Below are 23,254 nucleotides of genomic sequence, written 5' to 3' on the forward strand. Positions count from 1 at the left end.
GGTCAAATGTCTCGCCACAGCGAATCGCCACTCAGATCCATAAAAAAAGACCGGGCGTCTAGAAGGAACCCACAGAGGCCGTTTCCAAAAAAGTATTGAATGTCTTAAGGAATTCAGTCGCCCCCCCGTGAAAGTACATATTTGACAGGGCACAAGGAGCGACCGCTTGCACTCCAGCTTAGCGTTCAGTTTGGCACAGACGCTCCGAGGTTCGGAACGACCATCATCCTCGTGCTTTCATTTTTGGACATTTTCCTGCAGCCAAACCAATAATCAGCCATGGATGCCATTAAGAAGAAGATGCAAATGCTGAAGCTCGACAAGGAAAATGCCCTGGACAGGGCCGAGCAGGCTGAGTCAGATAAGAAGGCAGCAGAGGACAGGAGCAAACAGGTCGGCAATTTATTTGGGGACTTCTAAGTTATTCGTAGAAAAAAAAAAAGCATAAATGGCGGTGTGACTTATCGGTACGTCGAAATAAACGGATTACCCTGACTGGATTTATAGTAACGGAAGATCGGATCAATTACTGTGGTGTTTAAGTGCTATTTTTAAGTTCTGTGTCCTTGTGAAATTAGTAAACCCACGAGCAGATCAACTATTTTACGAGTTTATACTGCTAGCCCCAGATATAAGATTATATATATATATATATATATATATATATATATATATATATATATATATATATATATATATATATATATATATATATAGAGTGGTTTTTATAAAACCACAGTAACATCCGAGTCAGCTAGGTCTGTATGTGAAATAATGAAAAATGTCGTTTGCATGCATGTATAGCTGGAGGATGATTTAAGAGATTTGGAAAAGAAAATGCGCGTGACCGAGGATGAACGCGATAAAGTGTTTGAGGAGTTGCAAGGTGCCGAGGAAAAGTTGCTGACCGCCGAGGAGGTCGCCACTAAGGTATTTCACGAGCGCTCCCAGCCTCCTAACGTATCCCTTCTCTCTTTCTGTCTGTCTGCGCCTTTCGCGCACACGCCGCGCATTCTGCTTTCCGCCGTTCACCGGCTGTGGAAAAAAACCCAAAAAAAAACTCGCTTTAAAAAACACGCTCAGCTCGAGGATGACTTGGTGGCTATGCAGAAGAAGCTCAAGGCCACCGAGGATGAGTTGGACAAGTATTCGGAGGCTCTAAAAGACGCCACGGAGAAGCTTGAGATAGCTGATAAGAAAGCCACGGATGTAAGTAAGCACACGATCACCGTGTTCTGGCCGCTCACTGCTTGCACTCTGTCATTCTCCATGCAGTAGGCCAATGTGAAATGACCAATGCCCATAATTAGGCTATTTATTAAGCTCCTGTCATTAAAGACGGGGAAAGTTAAGAAGCTACACGATTAACCACAACTACAGTCCGTCATTTCACATGGGTCTATTCTGTGTTGATACACCTTTGATGTCACCTGCGCACAACCACTTAACGCAAGGAGCTCATAAAACAGCCATTATGTTCTTAGTGTATTAATGGTAGGCAGGGATACAGTACTTGAAAGGAAATACTAGTCTTGCTGGAGATGGAATTTACAAGACATGTAGCCAAGGCTACTGCAACACTGGAGACCAACTGGACTGTTAAATTTAGCCTAGTGCTTTATATGGTAAAGACGCCGCGCAACTCCTTGAGCTGTGCCCCTTGGGAATATGAACAAAGTCTTCTCTGATAGTTCATCAAAATTCAACAACTGTAATGTACAATTACGTCAAATTTGTTAACAGGGTTAATTACAATAACCTGTCACTTTTTGTGCTCAGATAATGTTTTAGTCATATTTAATACGTTTTCAATGTTAGTATTTTTTCATCTTAAATGAAGGTTTAGGATGAAACTATTAAATTTAATACAAATATCAAAATATTCAAGATTCATGGGATGACTTAAGCAAAGGCTATATTAATTGAATCAATATTGGAATCTTATTCTGCAGAAGCAAAACTGCCAAATATCTATAATTCAAAGCCATAAAAGTAACAGACATAAAATTGATTTGTATAGAATACATTTTAGAATAAGACGCCTACTCTCGTGTAATACTGGGCTATTAAATTAGTTTGAATGAAAAATTAGAAATTGGTATATGGGTAAATAGAATTTATTTATTTTAATATAAAATGTTTTCCATACATATTGTGTATAAATGTGCTTTTAGCACACGTTTGATATTTCCTTTGGACAACCCATTGCGTTAGATATGTGCATACCCAGAGAGCCACCTCCCGGCCTAATGGAATAATTACACTCCAGTTATGTCTAGAATTAAATAAAGCCCATTTTAAATCGAGTACCGTTACTAGGCGTGGTAATTCTAAACGTGGCCAAACACTGCTCCGTTTATGATACTGGTCTGGTGTTAGGTCCTTGCCAGTAGAGTGTGCTGTGTATTCGTTAACAACCTAAAGGACGCACCTACCCCTCGCCGTTCAACCTTCCGTTTAGTCCGTTCAGACGCTCCTCGGTGCGCATTAAGTGCCAGATTGATTGATGCAGGTGCGTTAGGGTGCGGCGCCCTTTTTATGCATAGTGCCATAAAAACTTTCTTTGGACTGACTGCACCGTCAGATTGAAACATCAATGGAAAGCTAGTAAAATGATAAAGACAATGCACGCAGCAAATATTGTGATTCTCGTTTATTTGCAAAAGCCATCATTATAAGAAGGAAAAACTAGCCATTCTTGCTGCCAGCTGCATGGCAGCCCGGTGACGTTTGCGTTTGGGGTTTGGCCATGAAAGCATGGTTACTTCCGGTGTGGCATGTCGACGTCGCGGTGCGTTTGTAGACCAGCGCTGAACAGAGCAGGTTTGCTTCTGCACCTCGCGCTGCCGGGCGTGCCAAACGCTCCATGCTGAGTTTAACCGAAGCTGTACCCAAGCCACGTTTTAGTAGCTAGTCGAAAACAATAATGGCTGGATTAACCTCGTTGGAAGCCGTGAAACGGAAAATAAAACTGCTGCAAGAGCAGGCGGACGGTGCCGAAGACAGAGCGGAGAAACTGCAGAAGGAACTGCTTCTGGAGAGGAAAGGCAGAGAAACAGTAAGCGTGCGAATATCACAAAGTCGCAGTCACTCCTGCGTGCCATACTTGGCTGTAACGTTGTAGCAGAAATATCTTATGAGAACCACCAGCTCCGACAGTTGATTGGTTAAGGAGGTGTATCTTAGAAACAGAAAGGACGGCAAGTGATGCGCAGTCGGAGCCTGAGGTGCGCCAGCCGCCTCCCGAGCTAAATATATCATAGCGGGCGCTTGGCATTTGCTGGCTCCAGCGGATTCCAAGCATGAAACGGTAGTCCGGTAATTGCCGGGGTGTGCACATAGTCACTTGGTAAAGGAGAACAACACACGGGTTTGCAGACGGGCCCTAGACATCCTTTAAAAGAAAATCTAATAAAACGTTAAAGCATTCTATCGCAAAATGTGGTTGCGTGTTTATAACTTTAATAACGACGATACCGAACATTTACATTACGTTTTTGAACAAAATGTTCGTATTCTGCAGATATCATATGCATCGATTATAAACACCAAACATACAAAAAAGTAATGTGTGTGTGTGTGTATATATATATCCATGTTTGTAAAACTAAACAAAAAAATCTCGCAATTTGGTAGTGATTTAGGAGGTTATTAACATTTCGGCTCAGAGTGCAGCATAATAACGTCGCTGAGAGGAGTAAGTGTTGCAAGCTCTGTGGCAGTACGCTCGCTAACTAACGATTTACAAGCACATTGCCGTATAAGGGCAAGTTGCGTGTTTGCATGCAACAGGAACAAAATGCTCGAGGACCCACCTTCGCACCCAGAGCTGCTGCCCAAGTCATATAGACAGGAAGTAGTTTCAAGGCGCTTTTGATCGTGAATGTAGTTAATCTGAAACAAACGCGTGACTAGAAAGATGAGTCTCTAAAGAATTAAACCCAATGTACGATGCAGGAGCTGTATATATTTCTGCATGCTGCAATTCAGGTACCTTGTAGGTTCATTGATGGCGCTTGATGCACTCAAGTGAGTCCCTCTTGGATTTGAAGGGTTGTGGCTAATTAAGATATCTGGAGCTGTTAAAGTAGAAGCATTAACGATGGCAAAACCTATTAGCAAAGGGTAAGACATGAAAACTGAGAAAATGATTGTCTTGATATGGCTCCAATTGAATAAAGATTGCTAGAAACAAAATCCAATCTCCAATCCAAAGGCCCAGTGATCACTATCACTATTGCTAGCACCCACAGTAAGAGGCTGTGTAAGGAACGCTGTTCCTCGGGGGATCTTAATGGCCCTCAGTGGCCTGTTCAGGAACATGCAGCTCTTCCTCACTGTCTAGTGCAGGCAGCTAGAGTTTGTTTACTAGTAACCATCAGCAGTCGTTTTGTTTTCTTTACATGAACCATCCGCATGTGCGGTTGTCTGCTCTCTGTGCTCCCACTCACTCTGCTTCCTGCGCTTCCTCCCCCTCACCCAGGCTGAGGGTGATGTAGCTTCTCTTAACAGACGCATCCAGCTGGTCGAGGAGGAGCTGGACCGCGCCCAGGAGCGTCTTACCACTGCTCTGCAGAAGCTGGAGGAGGCTGAGAAGGCTGCCGACGAGAGTGAGAGGTGAGCAGGGGCCGTGCGCGTTCCCCTTAGCACAGGTGGACTGTGCTTCACTACGGAACGGCCGAAAGTCGTTTTGCAAGGCAGGGCTTGGGGAAGGTTCCGGAGATGGTGGAAGTGAAGTTGAGCGGATCGGTTGCACCCTGTCGTGCCCCCCCCCGTCTGCTGCTGAGGTCGCTGTGTGCACTGTTGCGCTTCTTTAGATGGGGTTGTGTGCCTCCAAATCATAGCTTCTTTGTCAGGGTAGTGAGGATGGATGTTTCTCCGCATTATTACACCCTTTTAATGAAATATGTACTGTAATTTGTCAGTTTGTAAAAGGTGTTTTAAATCTATATAATACATGTTATATCTGTACTTCTCATTGAAAAGGCTCGTCAGTGTTGAATCACTTGGTCAGAAAGCCTGAGGGTGTTGTTACTCGAGCACACATGCTTCTGGTGATGCTGTTTCTTGGCCTGGACATGAGCTGTTTGTGCAGTGGCACCATGGCCCTGAATAAACAGTGATTCATGGGGGCACAAGGCTGGTTCCTTTCCTTTGTTCACTTCACACACAGCCCCTCTGTGCCGCCTGCTCCAGTGGCCTCGCGCACAGACCTGACTTCAGCTACCAGCGCATCACCCCTCACTCCCGTTCACGCACCTCGCAGCTGACATTCTCCTATCAGATCTGGGCATGACTGGCTAAAATCAGAGGTCAAATATGGTGTGTGTGAATAAAAGAAGCATTCCCATGCTAGCAGGCTGGTGTCTCCACACCAGAGTCCTGCCTGTGCCTCCTGATGTGGGTCGAGTTACAGGACTCCTCAGGCTTCCGTTTTTTCCCCCGACTGTGGACCTCGCGTCTGATCCTATCCTCTTTCGCTCCGCAGAGGCATGAAGGTCATTGAGAACAGGGCCCTGAAGGACGAGGAGAAGATGGAGATCCAGGAGATCCAGCTCAAAGAGGCCAAGCACATTGCTGAGGAGGCTGACCGCAAATACGAGGAGGCAAGTTCTTCGGGAGGCCTGTTGCTGGTCTCACTGTGACTCCCACCACTGCCTTCCCCTCCAGCTGGGACATGCGTTCAGAGGACGGCTGTTTTGCACGCACACACAACGGTTTCAGATGCATTGCAGTGTGGGCTCATGCTTACACAAATGTGTCTGATACCCTTATTTCAGATGCTTGTTTTTCTTTGTGTGTGTGAGGAAAAGCACATGTGCTGTGCACTGATGGCCAAATCCTGTGTGGTGTGTTTGTGCAGGTGGCCCGTAAGCTGGTAATTGTTGAGGGTGAGCTGGAGCGCACAGAGGAACGCGCTGAGCTCTCTGAGAGGTGAGCGCTCCGTCTGCTCCCCACAAGCCTGCGCCTAACCAAACTGACGGGCTGTATAACATGCACGTTTGCCAGCACTACACAACCCGTCACTTCATCCATGTCTACAAATTGTCGTTGCAGTCGGTTCACTGCGATTTCCTAACGATAGCTTTCTATGTTTTTGCTTTGTTTAAATGCACCATTTAACTTGCATGTGTTCCCGGTCTGGAATGGCCTTGTGCTGTGAAACACACTGACAGGCGTGTTCGAGGATATCAGGACGAGCTCAAAGAGCTGGACCAAACCTTTAAGTCATTAAAAGCAACAGAGGAGCAGGTACTGCACACTAATACTTTCCATGTGCCCACACTAATCTCCTCAGCGAGTCACGCCCCCCTCTCTCTTGTAGGACATGCTTCCTCTATTTCATCCCTGCTCTGCCTCGCTTTCGTTTGCTTCTTACTTTTTGTTTAAATTTTTAATTTTTTTTTCCTTAAGCGTCTCTTATATCCTTTCTACGGCCCAGCTAACCTAGCAGGAAGGCTCTTGGTTAAACTCAGTACACTGAAGCCCTAATTCAGCATGCATGCAAAAAAAAAGAAAAGAAAAATCGTGGCACGGCCCTTTCGCGTTCGGTTTTGGCTGGTTATTGTGAAATGTTCCTGCTTTGTTGTGGGTGCTGTGTGGTTCTTCATGGTTTATCCCCTGTAGTTTCATTTTTGTTCTTTTTTTTTTTTCTTTTTTTTCCCCTGTCCTTCCCTGACCTTTCTCCCCCCCCCCCCCTCGTCTCCTGCTTTCCTGACATCCGACCTGTTCTTGCTCTCTCAATCCGCCCCACGTCTGCTCTTTTCTTCCTCCTACTCTTGCTGTGCCCTCTGCCCCTCCTCTTTCTCCTCTGCACCCTCTTATGTAAAACACTAGCAAATGCAATGAGCTTGAGGAGGAGTTGAAAACTGTGACCAACAACCTGAAGTCTCTGGAGGCCCAGGCTGAGAAGGTAGGTGTGCTGGCCGCGGTGTGACTGTCTCCAGCCAAATTTTCTGCCCAGCGCTGTCGTCGTCTGGACCTCGACTCTCCTCTCCTGATCTGCTTTGGGTTGTTCATCGTTAGGTTTTCTGGCACACGTTACCAAGATGATGTGAATGTGTCGTGTGGGTTTTAAACTGCTTCATGCAACTGAACTTGAGAATAAATTCATTCGATTTTAATCCGATTCATCCCCTCCTCTAAGTGCAGCGTGTCTGGTTATTTCATGATGGTTGGCGATTGGTCTAAATGCTACATTTGACAACTTGTGCAGTATCTGTGGTCAGTTGAATTGGCCTGGGTCATAACCTTTTGCTTGTTTGACCTCCACAGTACTCACAGAAAGAAGACAAATATGAGGAGGAAATCAAGGTCCTCACTGACAAACTGAAGGAGGTGAGGTGTTAATTTTTTTAATAGCAATTATTTAAAAAAAAAAAAAAAATCAGAGAACTTTCACCCAAGGGAGGATGCATGTGTCTTTGTTTTTAAGGGAATCCATAATTGTTCTCTTACCTTAGGCTGAAACCCGTGCCGAGTTTGCTGAGAGAACAGTAGCCAAGCTTGAGAAGACCATTGATGACCTGGAAGGTATGACTTTATTTCAGTGGAAGTTAATTATAGCTGTATTGATTCATATTTGACTTCATTCATGTCGCTATATTTTGCTTCCCCTGTAGTTGAGGTTCTTGCCACTGTTCCTTCTGTGAAACTGTCTCTTGCCTCCATTCTCTTTATCTCCTCTCTGGTGGACTTTAGCCGTGTTCTTCAACGAGTGCGGTCACTGTTCCAACCTTGGCCAAGCTTTTCATGGCCCTACAGAAGACACTAAAACCTTTTTTTTGCAATGGGATTATGCACAGTGATCAGGGGTTTTTGGAGACTTGATGTCGATCTATCATTCATTGGCGCTCTCTGTCCCATTCATTTGCTTATTTATGCATTCAGTGTCTTTCTCGTAGTTATGGCACACTAACAGAAAGGAATATTTGCATTGTTAAGTACGCTGGTGATAGGAATTCAAGGATTAAAAGAACAGCAGTTGCTGGAGTAAGTGCAGGAATCCCTCATTACGTTGTTTGCTCACTTATTGGCCTCTCGGTGAAGGAGCCAGAAGTTTGCTCTGGTATACCTTTACTGTTCCGGAAGAATTTCATATGGCATGTTGCATGTTTTGATTCCGCCCCATAGTTCTCTACCTTCATTCTAAATTTTTCTGTTTTCCTTTTTGGCTGTTTTCTTTCCGTGGGTCTGTTTCACCCTGCGGCCTGCCTTGCTGCTGGGCTGGATTCTCCACCTCTCTTCCTCCACTCTCCTTCCCTACACCCGCCCCTCACCCCATAGACGAGTTGTATGCCCAGAAACTGAAGTACAAAGCCGTCAGCGAGGAGCTGGACCACGCCCTCAACGACATGACTTCAATGTAATTAATGTGCTGTCGGCTTGCACGTTTTCCTGACAACCACCCACCCCCACCCTGCTTAAATCCGCCCCCACCTCATCACTGTGTGGTGTGTTTTTAGTCTCTATGGCCCGTTTGTTTTCATTTGCAAGTGTGCCCCTGCTGTGCCGGTTACTCAGCGAGACCCGTTAATGCGCCTGCTCTTAGAAGAGCTAAGGTCGTTTAGCAGTCTGGGGGCACATCCATGCCTCTCTACACTTTGTAGTGTTGAGGGCTGTCACTTTTATGCTGAACAAATATTGTGGTTTCCTCTGCTATATTCAACCTCTCAGCAAAACATGCCAACCTGGAGAGCAATGCCTTCACACAAAACTGGGGCCAACTTGCATGGTCAACAGTATACATCAGTGCTATCGGCTGCTGCCATCAACAGCTTTGACTGTTTTAACCGCTGTATTACTTTTTCATAAAAGTAATATTTTCCTGATTAAGCAGTTTGCTGAAATACAGCCAGAGTGGCCAGTGGGGAAGTATTTCAGTGAAAACTTCCTTGTTTGTTCCTGTGCCTTTGATCTCTGGTGCACCCACTCGGACACGGTTTCTTGCTCTTTTACTAACACGGTGTGTTTCTGCTACCTCTGTTTGTCAAGTGTGCGAGACTGCAGTGCACCGTGTGCAGTAGACTACTTTATGGTTGACCTGTGTGCTGTTGGGTAAGTCAGCCAGGTTGTTATGGGTTTGGCTCCCGTCCTTGGTCAGTAAAGGTATGTCACCTGCACGGAAACTGTTCTTCAGAACTGGGTACTTGTGTTCAGTAACCCTCTGATAATCGTAGGGACATTTTCACAAGTTTCCTCCCAAATGCAAACTCGACTGTTGGTGTTGGTGAATGTGAGAAATGTCTCCTTTGTAGAGTGCCCAAAAATAGTGCAGACATGTTTGCTGTAATATGACGCAGCGGAGGTTTAGATGTTGGTCCTCTACTGTTTAACAAATGCAGTGCAGAATAAGAACTGAATCACATTCGTGTGTGAGAGGTTAGGTTTTTCTAAGGTAAAACTTTTTTTTTTTAATTGACTTCCTAAAATTTTTGTTTTGTGATTGTTCTGCAAAAGGATCAGTCCAATGTGGGCTCTGCATCTGAGAGTTAATGTAGGCTCCGTCACCGCACAAGGTATGTGAGAGCTAACAGACTCTCACTACGAACAGTATCTGAGAGCTAATGTAGGCTCCGTCACCGCACAAGGTATGTGAGCTAACAGACTCACTACGAACAGTATCTGAGAGCTAATGTAGGCTCCGTCACCACACTAGATATCTACCAGGCCCTTGGGTGTGAGTTCACGCACTCCCAGAACACAAGTACTGAGGTCGGAAGAACAGCTTGTGTTTATTGAAGCAGGTGGATTTCCGCATTATAGAAAATGGGTTATTTTCATGGGCCCGTAAGATCAATGACTCCATGTATTTCCACTGAATATTGAGACCGAGGTGCGTGCGTGCGTGTGCGACTGACTGGCACCAGTGTCCCTCCTTGGCCATGCCTCTGTCGTGTGCAGTGCTCCCTCGTCTCCCCTCCGACGCGTGTTGTGCATCCTCTCACCCTTCATCAGCGTTCTCTCTGCTCCTTCCCCCTACACAGATAAATTGTTTACACCTCATGAAAGACGCCCCCTGCCAGCTGAGCGATGCGCTCGGCCCCCTCCGCCCCTACCCGCCCCTCACCCGTCTCTGTCGAGCCCCCTCCTACGTTGCTGGTTGGCTTCCAACTCTTGTACAGAACCTTCAATTCTTTCTGCTTTGTGTAAAAATAAACGTTCTTCCTTCTCTGTAAAATCTCCCCTCACTTTTTGTCCTTTTTTTCTTTGTTCTTTTCTGTCATCTTTTCATTTCTGTGTGCTTTAATTTATTTTTGAGTGGCTATAATAAAATCGAGATGCCCAGCTCTTACTTCATGCATTTTATTTTTTGCTTCCTGTGGTAAAGTTCACAGAATAATACTAGATTTGCAGTTGTAACAGGTTCTTTTTAGTCACTTTGTATTTTATGGGGAAGTAACCTTTCTGCAATGTTGCTTTTTACATATAGGCAAATTTTTATCTGATATTCAAATGTCATAATAGCCTTTCCAAAAAGTCCAGTGAAGAGCGTCTTTGATGGTTTCTTAGACATTAGAATTAAGCCCCCACATTTAGTTGTGCAATTGAACCACTAATTGACCTTACAAGATTAGTTCAAACACTTTTTTTTCTTCTTCTTCTTTGCACTCGGAATGTTAGTCACACCCATCATGAATTAAAAAGCCCTTCAAATTGTATTGGCCAGTATCGAAAAGAAAGCTGTAGACAGGAACCATCTTAATCTGTGAAATCAGAGTCATTAGAAACACAATTTTGCCACACTGTGTTGAAAATATTCTGTGCAGTTGTTGGAGTATAAATATTGCAAAAAAAAAAGCAAATATTAGGAAGTTACTTCAATGGATGTGCCCACATTTCCTTCCAACATGACCATTATATGACTTTGTATGTAATGGCGTGCTGTGTTGTGCTATTGGGACCTTGCGCACTACAGAGTGGCTGATTTTAGGAAATGTCCCTTTTTTCCAACAGCTTGGTCGCTTTATATTTTATTATGCTTAGGATAACTAACTAGTTCTCAGGATCAGTGACTTTTATGAGGGGAAAACTTGGTTTTCCATTGGGATTACGTCCTTAACTGAAGTTCTTAATGCTGTGAAATACTGGAGGTAAGACTGCGAACACGGTGAAGATCTGCTGGAGTACGAGCGTTACTGCGTTACAGTGCAAAAAGTCAGACAGATTAGATTACATTCTCCATAAATAACTTCTCATGTAGTTTATATGTGCAATCTTGTGTGTGTTGCAAGTTTACTAGAAGTGTTCCATGAGCATTGGCTGATGTTTGTTTCATTAGCCATTTTTCCCCCACACAGTGGAATCTTTCAGTTCCGTCCATTCTGTAAGTGTTCTGGTGTTGACAGTCCATCGAATATGAACTGACTCTCTTCTTCAGTCCTCCAGCTGCTCTGTTTGCTGTGTTTTCATTCTGTCTTTCTCTTTCCCCTAACCTGCTGCCTGACTGCACAGACTGCCTCTACCAGCAGCTTGAGAAAAACCGTCTTCTCTCTAATGAACTAAGAGTGGCCTTGAATGAGGATTTAGACTAGAATGATGCTGGTTTTTGATTTTCTTTTTAATAACACAATAATGATCTCCATTAGGAAGTGTTACATGCATTCTGTTGAAGATAATACAATATAATGTTAATCATACTCAGACTTTTGCATACAAGTGTCTGTACTCTACCACTTTATTAATAATGTTGTGAAATCTGTAGTATTGCTAATGCACTCTTGTTTGAAGAATGCCTTGATGTAGCAGAGACGCATTGTCAGACTCTGGCTCCGAGTTCCTCATTTGTCTCTTGGAGGGGAGCAAGTCTTAAATTGTTGTGCATCACTGTTTGTCAAATGAAATGTTTGTGGCAACACTTAAATCATGGCTGCAGTGTATTTGTTCAAAATACTTCAAATACCTCTGCATGTTCTGCCATACGTGTTCACTGGTGATATTAATGTTATTCTCTAACACTTGATGTTCTAACAGAAAAACTGTCACAAGCTAAAGAAGAGAACCTCGATATGAACCAGATGTTGGAGCAGACTCTATTGGAGTTGAATAATATGTGAAAGCCCTGGTCACATCATAATGTCTGCATTTTGTAACTTGAGTGATTTTTCCTGTCTGATAACTTATCAGATTACATAATGTGTGCCATTTGTTACAAAATGTTTAGTTTTCCGCTTATTTTTAGGTAACATTCTGGTACATGTTTGTTTTAATCTGGTCATGCACACTTTGTCATTTCCATCAAAAGTGGCAAGGTTTGCAAAAAATGCACTTAATCCACAATTTATGCACAATTGTAATGGCGGACGAGGTTGAGTCTTAAACCAAATTTAAATAGAATCCTTTAAAAGACGGTTTTAGTAATCCAAAGTTTCCAAAGTGTACATTGGATTAGGTTGCCTGCATGTACACTGGTGCTACTGTGAAGACAACAGTCTAACAGTTTGTAGCTTTTAGATAGTAACTCTTAGACTGTATACATTAGTAATTTGGATGATATTTTACTTATGTGCCAGCAGTATCCTTGGCCAGAAAGGGACCTGTCTACAGAATCTATTTATTTTCCTTTTTCAACTAATACTCAGTGCAAAATGTCAGGCAGCATTATCTTTGCAAATGCATTTTTGGGGTTTGTTTGCCCACAAAATCTGTAAGGTTCAAAATGTCTATTTTAAATTGAAAAATATGATTTAATCATATTTGGTTGTGCCTCATTCAAGTCAATAAATGTAGATGTATTAAATGTATGTCTTATCTAAAATGTACAAAGCTAATAAATATAAATTTAAAAACCTCATGGATTTTCTGAAGCCTGGATTCCATTTGTAGGCTCCTCAGTGGAACATGAATTCACATCTGGTTTGTAATGCATTCAGATCATTTTCTTTCTTTTTTTTTTTTTTTTGTCTGTTCATATTCATGTGCTTCATGAGTCTTTATCGTTCATCCTGTGGTCTGTGCAGTTGCTCGTCAGGTGTCAGCACAGTGATTGTTGCCTAACAACAAATGCCACACACTATCTGCCTCTTTTATTACGTTTGCTGTTTGCTTGAGCTGACAGAGCCTTGCCTAGTTAAAAAAGGCCACTTTATGGACCTTTAGGCAGCCAGGCCATGGACAGACAATGACTGTTGCAGAAGGGGCTATCTTGTTTTAAGCACTAGAATTGATTGAGTAGAATTACACTGAATAGCCTTAGTTGGTCTTTTACAATTTATAAATAAAACCCTAGTATTCTCAAATGTGCTTTATACCAGACTTACAGATTCCTAAAATGATTATGCCGTCTAGAATAACGCTGAAAACATGGCACATGGTGCTGGTTTATATGCTTCAAGGTTACGGTTCTGTAGGAATTAGCTGAGTCAGTAAACATGACTGTTTATCTGTGTTTTGACTTGCTCACTAAGTCTCCAGAACAAAATGCAAACAAGCTGTTTTCAGTTTACATTTTGATAATGAAAGGTCAATGAATAGCACAGTCTCCTTAGTATAGAAACTTATAAAAGGGAGAAGATAAAATGCTGTAATCACTTGTGCAGTTAAAGAGAATGTGAGCCTTGAGGTTTTTCTGGATACATTTCATTTAGATGTTAAAAATGATGGAAATGGCTCACCGAATTGGTCTTTACAATAGCATGAATGTAACCGGCCAATCTTTATGCAAGAGTTTTTGCCAGAATATAATTCAAGTTCAGTTTCTGTGCTTGTAGTTTGCCATGAATATTTTAAAACGATTTCTTTTACTTTTCAACTGTCGTTTGCGCTTTAATGGCAACCATTTCCAAGTGTATAAATGAAGTACAACTTTGGAGAACTTGTCAATTAGGCCTACTCAGTATATTTACATCGAGACACGCTGCAAGTCATGAAACAAGACGTTGTTGTCAAAAAGAGAGGCATATTTTCAAAATAAAGGTCCTACTGAACACATGAAATATAGCCTAAAGTAAATACGTTAATTATAAAATTGTGATCATGCTTAAATAGTTGACTTTAACTCTTATTTTTGTTCTGTTTGAGTCTTCATAACTTAGAGACATAGTCAAAGATATTTATAATGGAATATAGATTACCCATAAGCCATTTCGATCACATTTATTGCTGCTAACTTCGGGAAGTCTAATCTCGGCTGCCTGTAAAAAAATAAAAATTAAATTAAAGGTGACGGGCATCGCTAAGTGTGTGCCTCAGAGTTTACTTTTATCATAGAATAGAAATGTCACGCTTGTTATATTTGTCGTCGGATCTCGTCTGCTCCACGTGTAAATGCTGCCCACGGAAGCCTTGGTCGTTCTCGTCTTTGCTGACACCCCGATATAAGAGTAATCTGACACTTGGAAGAGCTCAGCAGCGAAGATGTTTGCTGGTACCCCGACGCCTTTCCCACTCCTGTCACGGTGGACGGTCAAAGTCGTGGCTACTGGGCGTCGGAGCGGGTTTTCTCTTGGCATTCGGTTTAAAGCATTACGTCTACTGTCCCGGACGCTGTGAGTGGGATGCCGAGGAAAGAGACGAACCTCCGATTACTTCAAAATACTGGGCTGCGATTGGAGTCAGCCGAGACTTGGTCCAGCGGATAAAGGTACAGGTATCGGAACGGTCCTTCTTATATTTCCATCATTTATCTTCGTCGTTTGTTACTGTGTCTGTTAAAGCCAGACGTAATGTAAATGCACTAAACTAGCCTGCCTGCGTTAGTAACAGCTTTTTTTGTTTTGCTTTACTATGAACAGGATGAAGTCGGAGCACCTGGTGTGGTCGTTGGAGTGGCAGTGGATGGCATCCTGGTGTGGTGTGAAGGTGTCCTGCACTGGCTAATCTTTGTTTTGCTTCTGGCAAAATTCTTCCAAATCAGATTTGACTTTACATTTAAGGCTAATGTCTTTTTTGTAGGACTGGGTTATGCCGATTTGGAGAACAGAGTCCCGTGTGGTCCAGACACCGTAATGAGGATAGCCAGCATCAGTAAGCCCCTGACTGCAGCTGCTGTTGCCCGAGCGTGGGAAGAGGGCAAGTTGGACCTGGATGCGCCTGTCCAAACATATGTTCCTGAGTTCCCAGAAAAGCAGATTGAGGGGAAGGATGTGAGAATATTCCCAGATTTGGGAAAGTGTATTTCGTGTTGATCTGACATTTACACTGACACTAACAATTGTACAAGTCAAATCAATATAAAATGTATCTGTAAACAAAGGGATTTATTTCAGGCTGGATAAACGATTAACTGGGGGTTTGTTTCCTCACCTACATAAATTAGGTCACGATAACGCCGCGAATGCTCCTGTCCCACTTGAGTGGCATCCGTCACTACGAAAAAGACCCCAAGAAAGTGAGAGAAGAGAAACGGAAAGGAAAGCGCCGCCTGAAGCCATCAGAGAAGAAGGCCACTGCGGAGCCAGACGAAGAGAAAGTGGAAGAGAACAATAACAAGGGCAAAAATGCCTCGGGCCAACGAAGGAAAGAGCTGGAGCACGAAGAGTACTACCTCAAAGACAGCTGTGACGGTGTCATTCAGGCCTTGGACTTGTTCAAAGATGATCCACTTATTTTCAAACCTGGTAAGCTTTTTACGTAGTGTTGCATGATCGTGTAATAAATTATGGTCCGGCTCCTTGAAAATGGATCATCATGAAGTGCATTTGCAGTGTTTCCTTTGCTGCAGTGCCCCCTGCATCACATCTTTAGCTATATTACAGTTTTCCAACATTCCGGTGGATTAAATACTCGTCCCGGTGCATATGCTTGTAGTGTATGTTAAAGTATAGCAGTCACTGTTCACGTGATTCAAAACAATACAGAAGAGCTATCAGTAGCCTTACAGATTAAATCCATGTGGCTCATCAGCTCACATGAGTCGAGCTTTCGGCTAGCATGTGTCCTAACTGGTAGTCCTCAGTAAACATGGCTGTACTGATTGCCTTAGGCACCACGTTCCTCTACTCCACGCACGCCTTCACCCTGCTGAGTGCCGTGCTGGAGAGAGCGGCAGGCCAGCATTTCCTGGACCTCATGCAGAAGATGTTCCGTGAACTTGGCATGCTCAACACCGTGCCGGATGAGAACGATCCTATTATCTACAACCGCTCCAGGTAATCTGCGGCAGGAATTTTGGAAGCACTGTATGCCCCCTCCTTATGGAGATCTCTCTAACTCACCGGCATGGATCAGGATTATAATTCAGGTAGTCTGACCAACCAGCTCAGCAAAGCGTCAAGTGCAGCTTTTGTCTACTGTAGTTACCAACAGCTCTGCTTAAGTTTCTCCCCTGTCGGCCTGCCAGAGGAAGGTGGGGCTGACTCACTCTCACTTTGCATCTTTGTGCTTCCCTTCCTTCTCCAGGTTTTATCATTTCAATAAAAAGGGGCGTGTAGTGAACTGCCCCTACGTGGACAACTCCTACAAGTGGGCTGGAGGCGGCTTTCTCTCCACCGTGGGTGACCTGCTTCTTTTCGGGAACGCTCTGCTTTACAGCTACCAAGTAGGCGGTCTTAAGGACGCAGACGGCCTCCTGCCGGGCTTCCTTAAACCCACCACAGCCAAAGCCATGTGGGCCCCTGTGGACAAGACGGAGGCTTCGTGGGATAAGGATGGTCAGTACGCCCAGGGCTGGCTGGTCGTGGAGAAGCAGCAGAAGTACGGGCAGTGCCGTGCTCGCAGGCACTATGTCTCGCACACAGGGAGCGCTGTCGGGGCAAGCAGCGTGCTTCTGGTTTTACCTAGTGAGACATTACAAGCTTCCGGACAAAGGGTAATCCCTCCTCAGGGAGTAGTGGTGACCATCATCACAAACATGCAGTCTGTAGGACTTAATACCACCGCGCTTAATATTGCCTATGAGTTTGAGAAGGCCAGGGATGGGTAAAGTGGATCTGGTACAGTGTTGTTTTTTTGGTTTTTTGGTCTGATTTGGGTTGCACACGTTCATAAGCTTCGGTTTGAGGTGTTATATGTATGAGCCGTTTACTGTGTTTTCAGTGCTGAGCTTTGAATGTTGTCAGAAACTACACTCAACTTAAATTGTTTTTTTTGTATGTCAAATTAAAATGAATATTTTTCTTATCTTATTTGCCTTGTGTTGAATAAATTGCTTATTTAAAACATTTATAGTTTTTATTCTTTTGTAGGTTGATTGATGTTAAATAGACAGTGATATTCATTCAGTCCATTACTGTTGAAATGAATCAAGTCATAATTAGCATTGCTTGATAGTTTGCTCTGCTTAAAAACAAAAACAAAGCCCTTTGTTGACTATCAAAAGATGTGTCCCTATGTCCACTAGATGGAGACTCTCCTTAGTTCTTTAATAGGTTTTCTCCGCGAGCACAAGAAACGCATGAAAATGCTGAGCTATAATTATTTATTTATTTATTAAACGGAAATGTTTCTAGAACAATGGGAATAAAACTGCAAGCTCATCATTTTTGAACTTTATCGTTTGAAATCAGGTACAAACTATGGTGATGAAGTTTTAATCCACATTGCTTTCAGATGCCACGTGTTGAAAGCTTTCCCAACCACAGTTTCTTCTTTGTGCAATACTACTACAATAATATTCTTCATGTCTGTCACTGTGATCCAAAAGAACATGTGGGCGAGATGCTCTACCCTAAAGAATATTGCTATTAATTGGTTTTTACTGACCTTTTAATTGGTTTTTACTGACCTTTTAATTGGTTTTTACTGACCTTTTCTATAAACTGGGACTTAGCAAACTTTCAGCACAAAAAATCTTTAATTTGTGTTTTCAACAATGTAACCATTTCCTACTTCATTAAAATCCCCGCAACTAATTCTTTAATATGCATTTACATTAGTCCAGAGCAACTTGGAGAAATGCTTAGTTGTCTCTGTGGAACAAAACATTGGAGTGTATAGGATGTGCTAACATTCTTTAATTATCCCTTAGCCACTCTGATTATTGATATGCACTTTATTCTTCTATTAACATTTCACTCTGTATTTTCTTTAAACAACTCCAGCAGTAAACACCCTTGTTTCTTGTAGTTTAATACTGTTGGACGTTTATTTTCTTCATATGATAAAAAACTGTACAGTTTATTACAACATCATGTTCATCAGTATTCCACAGCTGATTTATTGATGATGTCCTGTTTGTGTATTAATGTCTTTGGAGATGAACCTGCACATCGTTGTCAGAATGGATCCAGAATACAGGCTTGTTTGTTACATCAGATTAAAAAAAATATCTATTGTATGTGTGGAAACTGTTAGAATCCCAGCATTAAGCGTATTGACAAGTTCCTCTAATGCACCTCAAATGTTTCCTTATATATTGGCAGTACTGTATAACAAAGGACAAGGAGATTAACTTAATTTGAAATGTATTCCATTATTATACTGTTTTTTGGTATCCTTAGTTCATGGTCATAAGTATCTTCTCTTGCTCATTTTATATTAAACTAATATTTCCTCTTTTTCACTATAAAGAGTTGAAAAATAACTATTTACATGTTTTTCTTTAAATAATAAGAAAGCTAGAATGTAGAGATGTGTATGAGTAACTATCAGAGTCACTGTGCTTTATGCAGTGCCTCCACCAGAGGGTGGTATTCAGAAATTCACACCCACGTATGCATGTGGGTCAATTATTATTTCAGCTAAGATTAGTTTGGGTGTGTTTGTTTTGTTTTGTTGTTTTGCAAAAATGCGGAATGGGGCCATCATGGTAACCCCCTTGTGTCCCGTTGCTGCACTTTCCAGTACTGTTCTCCATGTTTTGGTTGGCTTTGGGCAGTGGCCTTTTTCATTCTGTAGAAAAAAGAGCAAAACTGAATGCTGAATCAATCCAGGACAAGTAGTTTTAAAAGAAACGCCCTTAAGCCCTACTGGAACGCAGGTCAAGGGTGCACATGTTTCTGTTTCAAAGAGACTCGTCCGAGCCAGTTGCTTGGCCCACCTGTAAACGTAGTATATGATCCCGGCCAACACAAACAGGATGAGGAGGAGGAGGAGGAGGATCACAGCCGCGATCATGCCTGTCTCCTCTTTGTCGTTCGAAATGCTCAGCAGTTGGAACTGCTCACACCTGCTGCCTTTATAATGCTCGTTGCATCTGCGAAGGAACCAAAGTCCCACCTGGTTCACTCATTGTAAGTTGACCTGAAGTCTATGTAACATGGCATATAATAGTTGTGATTGTAGACATGTGTATACATATGTATAGTTAGATATGCTTGTCATACCGTGATGGCTTCGGTGCCCTGCAGTTATTGCTCCTGATCAGCAAAGAACTTAAAATGCACTAACATGGCTAATTAAGTCCAGAGGACCGGCTATTATTGGATGTTGGCTAATTTTAAGTTGTTCCAGCAATGTCCTGCATTTTCTGCAGAGCAAGACTGAAATATATCAAAGCCTTCTTTGACTGTCATTTGCACCCAGCTGCACTATCCTGTTTGCAGTCATCTCCTTACAGGTTTTCATATCATTCACTCAGCTATTTACAGAACAGTCGATAACAATGAGCGCAGACACTTACACACAGTTGGGTGTGGAGACAGAGGGGATTTTAAAGCACTTTCCTCCATTCATGCAGTAGGACATGTCTGACCCTGTGCAAGGGTCACCATGTTCTAAAGAAAGGCAATGACGAAACAGAAAATGATCTGTATGCCTGACTCTCTTACAGAGCCAGACTAACATGATTCAGGTGACATAACGTTGTCAAGTTTGATTCTCCATCATGCTGTTGTTTTAGCTAACACATCTTACATTTTACACATCTTTAGAGAAGAGAATTTAGCACATTAACCCTAATTCCACAGCACTGATATTTAATCATGTTTCCATGGCGAGTAGTGAAGCCATGCACCAGTTTTACCTTTACCTGCCATCATGAGAGCCGCTGCAGCACACCTTGCCACAGTATGGGTGTTGTTTCTGATGGAGCCTTTGCTTCCTACGGACAATAAAGTATATTTTTCTCAATGAGGTCCACCGTCACAGTGCTCAGAAAGCCACTTCACTATGAAACTCTAGTCTTTAAATATACATATTAGTCTATTTACATATACATGATTTATAAAATCAGTGATTCAAGAATCCTGTTACAGGATTCTTATTTTGTTTGCTTTAATCAGTTAACAAATTATGACAATAGCTTATTACTTAGTTACTTTAAAGGAATTTTGTTTAGATGTGCCTCTAAACGTATGAGGTTTTGTATTGTATGAATTCATCATTTATGAAATATATAGCATAAAATTCCTATTGTTACTGTCATGAGAAAACCTTTATCTCAGAAAATGGAAATTTATAGAAGAAAGACAAAATATTCTGCCAGTGAACCTTTGAAGTTTTATTCCAAATAATTTGGACCATAACTGTTGGTTCACTATGTAAAGGGCAGTTGGCATGATATCAATTGTAAAAGAAAACAAAAAAAAAAAGATAAAAACAGAGTTATGAGGTTTTCTTATGACAATGACAATATGTTGTGTTCTTCCAGCATGAAATATTCATCGTGTTTTCATAGATTACTCAACAAATCTTTTCTCAACTTAACGTTTTTTGTTTTTATTGGGCGATCTTGGCAGTAAACCTTTGCATAAATTGTATAATATTCCCTCCTGAGTTTCTTTCCGGCTCTCTATATTTTAAGGAGATTGTTCAGAGGTTGAATATGACTTACCAGAGCTGCTAACCCGTTTGGAGGTAAAGGTGTCTCAGCCTGTCAAGGTGCGTCACTCTGTCTTGTTAAAGGCGCTTATGAGAGGAACGTCATTATGGCACATACATGCATGCCATGGGCGGATACCTTTGAGCACAGAAATGTTGTGTTTGCTGTTCGTCCACATTGCATGTGGTGCAGTTCTCACCAGCTTTCTGGCTATCCCAGGCAAAGAGCTGGGTGAAAATACAATCGAGAGGAATCAGTTGAAACACTAGCTCATAAGATAATGAAAGCATTATAAATTCTACTTTTCCAAATGTACCCGTTTATAGTGGATTTTTATTGCCATGGATCAGAGATGTCCGGCATCACCGCCATGTAACGTTACATACCTTTTGTGATTTCAAGAAAGATCACAGGTCATTCTGGAAGCTCAGTGGGAAGACTGGCTCTCCTAAATCCCAGTGTTGTTACAGATAAACTGCTCATATTGGACTTCACCAGTGTGGTTAGAAATGAACTGCTCTTACTGAGACTGTAACTCAAGCTTTGTGTTGGCTGACAGGATCTGGTGTTAGACTCAGCTATGACTGGCATGTCTAAAAGAAAGTTCTGTGTACACCACAGATATGTGTGGAATTGTAGGAACTTTGTTTACTCTTGTGGCTTTGTTTACATTCCAACTTCTAGGGCACACCGGGGACAGAACACAGGAGTATTTACTAACTGAAAACCGTTAGCAAGAATCCTATATCCTATATCTTGATTTGTCTTGGCGATCTGTGTAGTAGACGTAGTAGCAGTATTCATCGTCATAATAAGTGTATACATATAGCATTTTTAAACATTTAGAAAATCATTTAGTGCTTTGGGAAAAATTTAAATACAAAGAGAAAGCAACTAATAACACAATAAGGAGGAAATAAAGTAGTTTAGACAAACGTCAGAAGACATTAATTATATGGTTCGTAAAATATTTACTGTTCGTTATTTCAACAGCAACAACCTCTGTCATATTTTGTTTAGAGAACTGTTGCAAAAAAAAAAAAAAAAAAAAAAAAAAAAAGACCATCTATAATTTATGTTATTATGCAACCGAGAATGTGGCCGACAGACCTGTGAATTACACAAGTCTAGCATATATGTTCATGTCATCTATACGAATACAAGCCAGTTTATTAAGCAAAAGCGTGTAAACTATCTAGGGGTCGAGATTCGAGCACTTAGAGATTCAAGCATCATACTGCGCCATGCAACACAGTATTCTTGGTCACTCAGAACGGTTATCAAGGACACTCTACCAGGCCCCGTTTTGCCCAGTACACTTTGTTGATATGAGTTTTTCTTATTCAATATTTTCATTTATTTTTGTTGACATTGGTTAATTATAGTAACATATTTAGATGTTTCTAAAAACACTGTACCATAGGGTATGAGAAGTGGAATTTATGTTTATGGAATTTACGGTATTTCCAGCACATTGTCTACTCATCTTACACACGCCCACATATTATCCATTATAATAGTATGTAGCCTGTAGACTGTTGAGCTGTCACGTCGAAGGAAGTTCTATCTTAACATTTTAAACGTAAGCGGCGCTACTTGTCGTGACTGACTGATGCCTTGTTTAACCATGGAGAAGTACTCGTTGTTCAATGACAAACTGTTCCACCAATTGCCATCCAGAGGTGCAGACCGTCTCGTTTTTCCCATTGGAAGTACTAGAGAGAAATGACCGTTTTAAACGCAGAAGTGCACTCCTCACGTTTCATCCAACAATAAGGTGCTTTGATGGACGTGTCCATTTGAGGTTATCCTGGTGAACATTTCACCACCGTCGCTTGTGCTTGGGAGCCAATAGAATGACGCTTTTCTCTACGTAACCAAACCTGCACTGCCCCGACACAATAGAGCACCTTTACGCGCGTGCCGAGCTTTAGCTTTTTTAATTTTTTTTAATCACACGTAGTCTTAACACAGTGCACAACGGTGTGGCCGGTTCGTGCCTGCAGCCCGCTTCGGTGCAACTCGCACCGTGCACACGGAGTCCCTGGCGCGGTCGCAGGGAAAGCCCAGCCTCCACGATGCGTGGATATTCGGTGGCGGACTCGTTATAGCATCTCGGTGAACGATGATTGCGTTACGGATCGGGCTCGTCTGCTGTGCCCTTTTTTTTTTCAAAGAGCGGATGCTTGGCAAAGGCGAACCTGCCGAGGAGAGCAGCCTACACGCAGCAAGCCCCGAGCTCGGCTAGGGAGACATGGGCATCACTACGAGGGCGAAAGAGGCACGATTAAACTTACAACAATGTAAAAAGGTAGGTTTTTGTGGTGGGGTTGTTATCGGGTTTTTTTGTTTGTTTGTTTGTTTGTTTGTTTAGAAATAAACATCTAGGCAGTTATTTTAAGATGCTCCCCGCTACCGAGTGTGATAATTACTCCTCCTCCTCTCCCTCCCCCTCTTATTTTACCAATTATTGGTTTCATCAGTATGCGTTTTTTCATCTTCTTATTTCAGTAATCACATCATCGAAGGCTCTGCTAAACTGAGAGGGAATCTCGACTGATCGGCCTTTAACACATACAGATCCTATTTCATGTTGTGGCTAATGCTTTTAATCAG

At 42.3% G+C, this 23,254-nt stretch overlaps 4 protein-coding genes across 27 annotated transcripts in view; 3 read left to right on the top strand and 1 right to left on the bottom strand.

Moving 5' to 3' along the window:
- Positions 1-143: 143 nt before the first annotated feature.
- On the top strand, positions 144-12,793 carry tpm1 (tropomyosin 1 (alpha)). 18 transcript variants are annotated; one of them, XM_035522748.2, is made up of 10 exons: positions 150-393; positions 805-930; positions 4,484-4,617; positions 5,489-5,606; positions 5,864-5,934; positions 6,838-6,913; positions 7,276-7,338; positions 7,464-7,533; positions 8,287-8,365; positions 9,987-10,294. In XM_035522748.2, exons 1-10 carry the CDS (start codon positions 280-282, stop codon positions 9,988-9,990), a joined length of 855 nt encoding a protein of 284 aa, XP_035378641.2. In that variant the 5' UTR covers positions 150-279; the 3' UTR covers positions 9,991-10,294. The 18 variants fall into 18 exon arrangements, with proteins under 18 accessions (XP_035378650.1, XP_081568125.1, XP_081568122.1 ...); XM_027017143.3 differs by lacking the exons at positions 805-930; positions 6,838-6,913 and adding exons at positions 1,084-1,209; positions 6,177-6,252 and having other exon boundaries at positions 151-393; XM_027017141.3 differs by lacking the exon at positions 805-930 and adding an exon at positions 1,084-1,209 and having other exon boundaries at positions 153-393.
- A 1,294-nt stretch (positions 12,794-14,087) lies between these two features.
- Positions 14,088-17,101, top strand: lactb (lactamase, beta). 2 transcript variants are annotated; one of them, XM_027017115.3, is made up of 6 exons: positions 14,088-14,587; positions 14,733-14,799; positions 14,893-15,083; positions 15,257-15,557; positions 15,923-16,088; positions 16,339-17,101. In XM_027017115.3, the coding sequence occupies exons 1-6, from the start codon at positions 14,216-14,218 to the stop codon at positions 16,859-16,861; spliced, it is 1,620 nt and encodes a 539-aa protein (XP_026872916.2). In that variant the 5' UTR covers positions 14,088-14,215; the 3' UTR covers positions 16,862-17,101. The 2 variants fall into 2 exon arrangements, with proteins under 2 accessions (XP_026872916.2, XP_026872918.2); XM_027017117.3 differs by having other exon boundaries at positions 14,089-14,581.
- Positions 17,102-17,264: 163 nt separating this feature from the next.
- Positions 17,265-21,153, bottom strand: nrg4 (neuregulin 4). 3 transcript variants are annotated; one of them, XM_081712001.1, is made up of 6 exons: positions 21,025-21,153; positions 20,651-20,865; positions 19,841-19,918; positions 19,499-19,592; positions 18,917-19,072; positions 17,265-18,768 (listed from the first exon to the last, which is right to left on the bottom strand). In XM_081712001.1, exons 3-6 carry the CDS (start codon positions 19,854-19,856, stop codon positions 18,681-18,683), a joined length of 354 nt encoding a protein of 117 aa, XP_081568127.1. In that variant the 5' UTR covers positions 19,857-19,918; positions 20,651-20,865; positions 21,025-21,153; the 3' UTR covers positions 17,265-18,680. The 3 variants fall into 3 exon arrangements, with proteins under 3 accessions (XP_081568127.1, XP_081568128.1, XP_026872920.2); XM_081712002.1 differs by having other exon boundaries at positions 20,651-20,776; positions 21,025-21,113; XM_027017119.3 differs by having other exon boundaries at positions 17,266-18,768; positions 19,847-19,918.
- Positions 21,154-22,193: 1,040 nt separating this feature from the next.
- The window catches only part of tmem266 (transmembrane protein 266), a 39,615-nt gene continuing 38,554 nt past the window's right edge, over positions 22,194-23,254 (top strand). For 2 of the 4 annotated variants that reach the window (XM_035519777.2, XM_081712005.1), the window contains exon 1: positions 22,195-22,949. The gene's annotated coding sequence lies outside the window, so the exon portion shown is untranslated. Of the gene's footprint in view, positions 22,950-23,254 lie in introns of all 4 variants that reach the window. The other 2 variants (XM_081712004.1, XM_081712006.1) reach the window with 2 other exon arrangements.

This window comes from Electrophorus electricus, chromosome 4, assembly GCF_041902795.1.
Source record: "Electrophorus electricus isolate QZ-2024a chromosome 4, ASM4190279v1, whole genome shotgun sequence".
Classification (NCBI taxonomy): Eukaryota; Metazoa; Chordata; class Actinopteri; order Gymnotiformes; family Gymnotidae; genus Electrophorus; species Electrophorus electricus.